General features: G+C 47.7%; 1 protein-coding gene across 1 annotated transcript; it reads right to left on the reverse strand.

The window, feature by feature from the left end:
• Nucleotides 1–1,606: 1,606 nt before the first annotated feature.
• On the reverse strand, nt 1,607–8,668 carry T265_08433 (hypothetical protein; the record flags this gene model as incomplete). The annotated part of the gene is given in 6 exon segments (XM_009174234.1): nt 1,607–1,762; nt 1,802–1,918; nt 1,958–2,104; nt 2,120–2,377; nt 5,765–5,837; nt 8,601–8,668. The coding sequence occupies 6 exon segments, from the start codon at nt 8,666–8,668 to the stop codon at nt 1,607–1,609; spliced, it is 819 nt and encodes a 272-aa protein (XP_009172498.1).
• Nucleotides 8,669–9,046: the final 378 nt, after the last annotated feature.

Consider the following 9,046-nt stretch of genomic DNA (forward strand, 5'->3'; position numbering starts at 1 on the left):
TGGGTCAGAGGAACTGACATGAAGAAAGGTCACACCCTCCAAATTAACAGACTATCTCTGGAACCAAGACTACCTGTCGTCGATTAGGTGGTGATCGAAACTGTAGCAGATGTAACTAGAGTCCCTACGGCACACAGTTTACACCTGATAAATTGGATTGAATTGTTGATTAGGTGCAGTGGTGTGGAGATCGGATTAGTCTGACCTTCACCCTACATTGTAGTTGGGTTTGCTGTCAGCTCTTTCATACTTCACTTTTCGTGTGTCCGGTCATACAGAGGCGATTATTCATCCAATATGACATGGGAGATGCAGCCAGCCCTGAACGATCACCTTCGCGCCGTTCGCTTATCCATCTCAATCAAGCCCAATACTGGTTGACATGCAAACCGATACATGTTTGTACTGTCCATCGATGTCCCTCCCCAACCCCTTTCTACCATACAGGAAGACGTTTCCGGACCACTTGACTGTCAGCCATCCGACTGACATGCCCTATACAGTCCGATGCCCATTAATGATTAACAAGATAACACTGTTATATCCTTTCTACATGGGAGTTTTCAACTTTCGAGTTCTAAATGAAGAACAGTGCCTGTGGGGGGCGAGATGGCCCAAGTGGTTAGAGCGCGAATTTACTGACTGGAAGGTTCGAACTCAACCTCTGCCTCTCAAATTCCTCTATCTAAGCTTGGGCAACCTGGCAGTTTCCCAGCCCTCGTGCTTCCTTCGGGTGGCATGGCAGCTAGGCACCGAAAGGGTGCTACAGCTGGACAATTATTTTTATTATGGTGCCTGTGTGTAGTATGGACATATGCCCCAACGGACTGCAGTTCTGGTGCCGAGGAGAACATTTTCAATCGAGGTTGATCCGGACTCACTCACCAAGCAAGAAGTGCTGACATTTTCATCCTTGCGGGTAATACGAATAACAAAGTCTTCGCCTGAGCTCTCTGGAATCGCACCTGGGCGGTCAATTCGAAGGCAGTGCTTGCTGCGCAGACAAAAGAGTGACCCATCCAATTATGCGCTGACCATCCGACAAGCACAAATTTTCAATATAAACGCATGCACCGTGTAACTCGGCGGCCATTACATCCAGATGAACCGTGGATTCAAATGGGTCCGATGGAGACGCACAATTCAAGACCGCCGTTTTTTCTGAGGCACACAACGTGAGTCCGATCACGCCTGACGGTTCGCTTCTCTTCAATCTATTCCAGTCGTCATCCAAGCCCTTGAGGTTCTGAGTTTTTCAGTTGAAACCATGTTGTCAGGTTCCCAAGACGCCTGGCGGATGATGGACTAGATGGCCTTGCATCAAGCGGCATGTTCCAGATGGAAACCGAATAGAGAGACGTGTCCATACAATGCCATGATTAAAATCAAGTAAATGAAGATGCTGTATCTAAACTTTTCACCAGGTTCTGATTGCCACGAGGTCCAACTGAATCCATCTGGTGGTCACTGGTTGTCTGACAGTGTGAGGCGCCTTTACTGGCCAGAAAGAAATGATGTTTAGCCCATAAGTAGAGAAACCGCTCTCCACCATCTTTGCGGTGAGCGCTAACTTGAAATAAGCCGCAGTGAGAGTCTTCCTCAGGACTCAGTCATGATAAAGGCTGTCTACATTATCCTCAGAACCGATGTCTACCAGAGCATATGCTAACACAACAACCAGGTATCGTTCACCGTGTTGAGATGCATTGAACTTGATCGGACCAATCGACTTACTAGCGCAAAGACGGTTATTTAACGGAATCTAGTTCAGTAAGGCGCATTCAGCTCTGAGGAAAAGCACAACTCCCATACCATAGGTATCACGAGCCACTGCGTCAGGATCGCAAGATTCACGAAGAGTAAGATGAGAAGATCGGACCAATGACTTACTAGCGCAAAGACGGTTATTTAACGGAATCTAGTTCAGTAAGGCGCATTCAGCTCTGAGGAAAAGCACAACTCCCATACCATAGGTATCACGAGCCACTGCGTCAGGATCGCAAGATTCACGAAGAGTAAGATGAGAAGAATCCGGATTCGAACCGATTGGTTTGATGTGGTTTGTATGCGCGTTTCGGAGACACCATTGTTCAGCTGTAGCACCCTTTCAGTGCCTAACCGCTATGCCACCATGGGGAAGCACGAGGGTCGGGATGCTGCCAGGTTGCCCAAGCCTAGACTGGGGAAGTCGAGAGGCGGAGGTCGGATTCGAACCACGGACTTTCCGGTCAGTAAATTCGCGCCCTAAAACACTGGGCATCTCGCCCCCTTGGAGACACCATGGGTCAACCGAAAGAAACAAGGTCTCAGTAAGACCAACCAGTCGCCCAATTCGACAGAGTACACAAGTTGAAGGTCGAAATGCGGAGCAGATCCCCTGATATTAATAACGGCTTATTTTGACTGGTTTCGCTAAACGGAGGATAGCTGATCGACAGCTAAATGAGTCAGAACTTAGGTGAGGGACTTGTGGAATCGAAATTGAATGAAGAGCTGTAAGAACGAATGATACTTCCTAGTTGTGGGAATGGAAGGATGTTTGGTTGAGGTACCCCACCTCGGGCGTTCGACTCGAGTTGGACCCACAAACCAATGTTAGGGTGTAGGATTTTGATCGCGGACCCTTCCCTAGCATCTCCGCAAAAATGTTCGGACCACGGGCTAGAGGTCGTCAGGGTTTCTTTTAGGGGACTTTTCTGGACAATCGACTTAACAGTTAAGCCCGATCGATTGCTGGGGTCTGTCTGGCCGTAGGACAAGGGGAGTAACGCGTCCTAGTCTGACTCTTAACGCGGCTTCCCATAACATGTACCTTCAGAGTAACATCATATTCTGCGTTTAAAAGTACCTTGACGGTGCTGGATAATGCGCCGGTGGTCACGGTCAACCTTTGGGAAATAGGAGTCTTTCGCTTTTAAGAACATTTTTTTAAACCGTCCTCGGAAAACGCAGCATTGTTGCCCCTAAAAGTATGAAAATCTTGGTGGCCTGAAGGTCTTCGCACGCCTATCGAAGAAAACAATCACTCTAATTCCGGGCCACTTCATAACGGGATATCTTGCAGCACAGGTATTCGCTTTTCTGTATGATTGCTCCCCGTGTGCTTTCCTAGTATTGTTGAATCCTAGTGAACCAAACTACAGTCTGCGGAATCACTGAAGCCCAACAACCACAAGGTGACAGATTTAGGTCAGGTCCAGCGCACTCAGCTATCCACGTGATAATATGAACACGCGGAACGGAATAAGACCCGTCCCACTTCCAAACCAGTGTCTACTCTATGCTGTCGCCCTAATGATGATATGACTTATTGTATGGCAACGGAATGTTGCCAGGTTACCCAATACGGCCTTCGGTGTGCATTAATGGGAACGGTGGCACACGGTACCATACTGGAGGTGATACTCTGTTGAACAACTAGTCGACACGTGACGCCAACACATCAGTAACCAGTGTCGGAGTTCCTTGTTATGTGATTTCTGGGACGCATATGCGTGTTCGCTCCCAGGCTCACTTTGGCACCAGGACCTCGTATCTACCAAATTCAGTTGTGCCCAGCGCTTCCATTATGTGTAGTGTTTTGGCCGCCATCGACCGGCAAATACGAAATCCAGCTTGCGACAGTTCAGAGGCATTGACTCCGTTGGGGTTGAATCTATCAGAGGCAGAGCTGCTCAAACACAGTGTCGGCTAGGTCGTGAATCTAGAAAACGATACAGTCTCTCCTAAGGAACATGAAATCTAACTGTTTCGGTGGTCTGGTCTGATGACAAGCAAGCCACATAGAACTGCCGTGAACCCTGAAGGTGTGGGTGTGAACGTGATGGTATTCATCCGAGTGTCGTAAACGAGCCTAACTTGGAGTGACCAAACCCGTGCCTCGCGAGGTCAAGGATGGCAACAGAATTGCATTAATCCAAAAGACTTGGTGGATTGACGTGTCGACGAGTTTCGGGAGCAGGTTTGCTCACTTTACTGTTGAATAGGGCAAAAGGCTTTGAGAAAGCGCACATACTAGCGATCTTACCGTGGTTTCTGAGGCCATCGTGCTTCCTAAGTACTTAGTTAAGGATGGCAACGGAACCAGTGCATTGCACGGAAACCTTGGGACAGCAATGACCCGAGACATTTGGTCAAAACACGGGCCTGTCCGCGGAGGAACTGAAAAGACAGAGGTGGTACATAGGTGCGCATTGAATTAATGTAATCTGAATATGGGGACCTAAGGATCGTAGTGGACAAAACTGTAATTAGCGTGCACAGTCTTCGAGGCGAGGTGAGTTGAGTGATTTTACTCGACAATGATGGATGCTGAGCAATGCCAACCAACAAAAAAGGCACACGTGAATGGGAAATCGCACACAACAAGAAGTCACTCCCAGCTCTTGACAGGGACAGGTGGTGTCAGATCAACGGGCCCTAGTGTGAAGAATAGGGAATGACAAGACACAAAAGTTGCCACCAAGAATATCAGTGTTAAACTGAGGTCACGTATACGTAAGTCAAGTTCACGTGGTTCCAACTGTGAAAGGAAGTGTAAAAGTTCAAGCTGATAACAGCATAAAGATGGGACAAGCTCTGAAGAGATAAGTAAATTAGCTGAGAAGAGGCGACAAACAAAACTGATGAACAATCAGTATGTGTGTGTGCGTGCGTGCGTGCGCGCGCACGCGTGTGATGGGTAAATACATACATATAAAATCTAAGTCATGGGAAGTACATATCGAGGCACACGAGCGCACATGAACACCGGAGCTGTTCAGAAAGCAGGAACGGGTGACATGGGATGTTCTTGCTAGCGTAGAACACAAGGAGACCTGAGCAGGATAACGTGCAGCGAGACCGTGGAGACACAACAAATGCGGAAGCGGTTCACAGTGTTCACAGGTTGGTCCAAATGGACACACAGCCGGAATAAAAATTCTACCCAGGTTGGACACACAGCCGGAATAAAAATTCTACCACTCATGACTTATTGCATACCACAATGTGACTGGAGCTGACTGATGGACAAATGCAACAAGTAGGCCATTATCCACATCGTTTGGCTAGTCAGTGAGCAGGGGGGGACACAAACAGCCAAGTCAAAAGGAGGATCACGGTTGGAATTTGGCATGAGGATAGGCGCAAGTGTGCATCAGTATGGATCACATAGGATCGGTAGAAAATCGAGGGAGAGGCGGTGGGGGGGGGGCGACAAAATACGATCCGATAGTCGCTAGAACCACGATAAAAAAAACAGGGACACTGATTGTTAAAACCGGGCTAAGCTCGATTTGGAAGCACAATCGAAGAAGAAGCGTGAACAAAAACTAAACCTCATAATCTGATACGGATGTGTACGAGTGCGAGAGAACAATGCGTGAGAGGTAACAAAAAAAAGAAATACACGGCTCGGACAAAGAGATGGTATGAGCCAGTTATCAGCAGAGAATGCATCCCCCGGACAGCGTAAAGCTGTGCGAATCAGCCTTTCAAGTGGCAGTGGTCAGTTCGGACGAGCGATGGGCCAGCAGATGTAGCTTGCGTGAACCGACGATGGGCCGCTTGGGCTAATCGGGGCGATAAAAACGATCACGACCTTCACACCTGAGCTAGACCGGAAGTGAACCATGGGGGTTGTTGAATGAAAAGAGAAAGGTACCAACTGGTAGCAAACATACGCATGTGAGATTTAAGAACGAAGAAAAAACAGATGAACACAAGCATACAATCATCAAACACTCGAATATGGTGGTTCAACAACCGGTCACTTCAATATCACATTATCCTCCTGGCCATGGGTGATGGGATAACGGCGACCTGATTGCTTCGACCGCGTGCATGACACAATGTTGCTGAAACCAGACAAAAAAAAAGAAAACATGACTAAAATATCTCTTCAGATGAAACAAGAATACGTTTTACGATATCACGAGGAATTATTGACGGAACAGGCCGTCGGTGATAGCCATATGTGGATCATATGTTTTGCACAGGACAGACAGAAGAACACCCACTCTTTCACACTGTCCAACAGGTCACCAAGAGGTAAAGTCTCAGCGGCAGTAAAGTTTATTACGGGGGCGGGTCGATTCGAAATTCAGATAGAAGAAACAACGGAGAATGAGGATAAGAATGGATACAAAAGGAGCACTGACTGGGATTCCACCATGCAGAGAATAGCCCGAACCGCTGACGAGGTGCATCTCAAAGGGAGAAAGCCAGCATGTCCGACATCATGTGTGATGACCATCACGTCCAATTGGTGTATCATCCTTCATCCATTGGCCGAAAACGGCATCAACTTTCTCCGTGGAACTCACGTTTTACTGACGAAAAATATATAGGGCACAAGCGATTATGTTGGTTGCTAACCCTGCATTGGTTATTCAAATGCGTTTGTCTATAACTGATTGTTCCTGATTGATTTGCGCTGTAACCTGCGGCTGTCACCACAGGTTCTGCATTACCTTCTCTCTCATTTGAAAAGCTCTACCAATCATTGTAGGAACCGTATCCATGTCCTGGTCTGCTACCTCGTCTTATTTTCCTTCCTCAGTCGAACTCTGTTCACTTCCTTTGTCGTACCCTGAACTTCTACCACAAGTGAGCGGTATCCTCACTTTACCACTACCTCCCTCCTTCAAGTTAGGGTTTTTACTGTATTCACATATTTCCTTCCTACATGTCAGTTGTCGGTGCGCGCTTCAGTCGTTATTGCCTACTTTGACCTGACCTTCACGCCTGCAGTTGATAAGTGACATACGGCTTAGGAAGAGGGGTCTCTGACGCTATGGGAGCAGTGCACGCGTCCTGCAAATAAGATTTTTATGAACGGGGCTGTACCCACTACTTGCTGCCTGGATGATTCTGGCTTCAATAATATAAGGTTGTCCTCATTCCTGAGCGAGCCTCGTGGTATTTCACCCTGATTTCAAACCCGTTTTGTAAATTGACGGGAACTGATATGAGTTGTCAGCATGACGATCAAATCAACAATCTTTCTCGGATATCTGAGAACTGTTCATTTGTAAACTGAAACTCGTTGTCTGAACGCAACAGGTCGGGAATACCGTGTCTGGAAAACTGCGAACGTAGGTGTCGTGGTTGTACGTGGGCTGGGATGTTTACAGAGTGGCCACACCTAGACAGGGGGACGATTAGGGTCCTCAACCAAAGCCTTTGGCTCAAAAGCCTAACCGCAAGGCCGCGGCGTTTGTCGGGAAATGCAGCTAATCATCATCATCGACAGCATGACATCGGTGTTCAACACCAATGCTCCGCTGCCGCACAACTCTAATTTATTTGAAAGCCTTATTGTGAAGAAAATGATAGTGGTGAATGGTGCGGGGACTCAGTGCTACCCAACTGCAACCGTTACGAAGTGCATACACCTCCAAACACTCATTCAGGCAATCTGGAACGGAAAAAGTCGCCACATGTTCCAACCCTCAATCTGGAGGACCGGGAGACTGTGTTCGTTAAACCTCTAACCATTGACCGACCTGGTATGAGGGACTCTGTGAGTGTCGCGGGGACACCCACCAGTATAGCTCAATGGGTCGCTGAGGTGCGCAAACCGTCACATCACGGTAACATCTGGTCTCTTCGTGACGCGACCACGTTCTAGTGACGACTATCATCGTACTGATAGCACCTAAACTCCAAATCGTCTGGTCTCTTCGGGACACGACCACATTCCAGCGACGATTATTATCGTACTGATAGCACCTAAACTCCAAATCACCCACTGAAGATATCTGCAATGATGAGGCAGTGCTCACGGACGAATCTACGTTTGTAAAAATCTTGCTACACTCGATACACATTGAACAGCGTTCGGTAGTTATCTTCGCAGGAGCCTCATTCAGACGCGTGGGATCAATACGCAACTGGACAAACTCTGACTTTTGCAACATTACTGCATTTTGGCTAGCGATTGTAACCAAACTTTTATGAAGTACCCTCTGCTTCACCGAAAATCCTCTCTCTCATCATGTCATTGCGAATCCGCTGATTCCAACCGATTCCGGCTATACTGCAGATACATGGGTGGTCAATTTTGCACCCCACATTGTGCTGAAGCTTTCACCGTCTTCCATGGACAGGCTCCAACCAAAATGTTGCTACACTGGTAATCCCTGGTCCCATTCAAGTTGAACCAATCACCGATTGGCCTAAGAAACCTCACGGGCACTCTCAAGCTTCACCTGTCTTAGCCCTAACCTCAATATCATTTAGGTCCACAATGGAATCGTGTGAAAGCAAACGCCGCATGGCGCTCAGCCACTGCCTCACTATGGTACAAGTTGATGCAGCGATCCGACAGTAGACGACAGTATAACCATTGTAAGGCAAGTATGCATTTCTTACAGCTGACGATGATGAGCGTTTGGACGTGCCTCAATTTCGAGGATTATTCTGCCCATACTGCAGCGAACACTGATGTCATGCTGTCCGTGATGATAATGGTGATATTCTGCCCAGTATCAGAATATCCTTCAAACACTCGTCGTCTTTCAGCACCAGGACATGGTGATAAATTGATGCATCGAACTTTTGGTCCCGTTCAAAGAATTGAGTTGTTCAAAAGTTTCCTTCGGTTGCCCCATACAGACCTGGTGGTGACAGCGAGTAAATCGTTCAGATACTCTGTCGGTTCGAACGTCAGGTTGTTCATAATCATCGTCACTTCCACAGGGCGGGGCGAGATGGCTCAGTGGTTAGAGCACGAATTCGCTGATCGGGAGGTCCGTGGTTCGAACCCGACCTTTGCCTCTCGACTTCCCCTGTATAGACTTGAGCAACCCAGCAGTATCCCAGCCCTCGTGCTCCCCTTCGGGTGGCATGGCAATTAGGCACCGAAAGGGTGTTACAGCTGAACAATTTCAACTGAATACCGAAAAACAACGAACTGACCTTCCTTCGATTACAAAGTAAAGTTCGTCAGAAGTAGAAAACTGAAAGCCTTCCACGGTTCTCAGCAATTTTGTGATGAGAACCTTGAACTGGTTTAGGAAGTGAGCAGCAAGCGGGTTTCTGGCCTGGTAGGGGTTGCGTTGAC

This window comes from Opisthorchis viverrini, assembly GCF_000715545.1.
Source record: "Opisthorchis viverrini unplaced genomic scaffold opera_v5_219, whole genome shotgun sequence".
Classification (NCBI taxonomy): Eukaryota; Metazoa; Platyhelminthes; class Trematoda; order Opisthorchiida; family Opisthorchiidae; genus Opisthorchis; species Opisthorchis viverrini.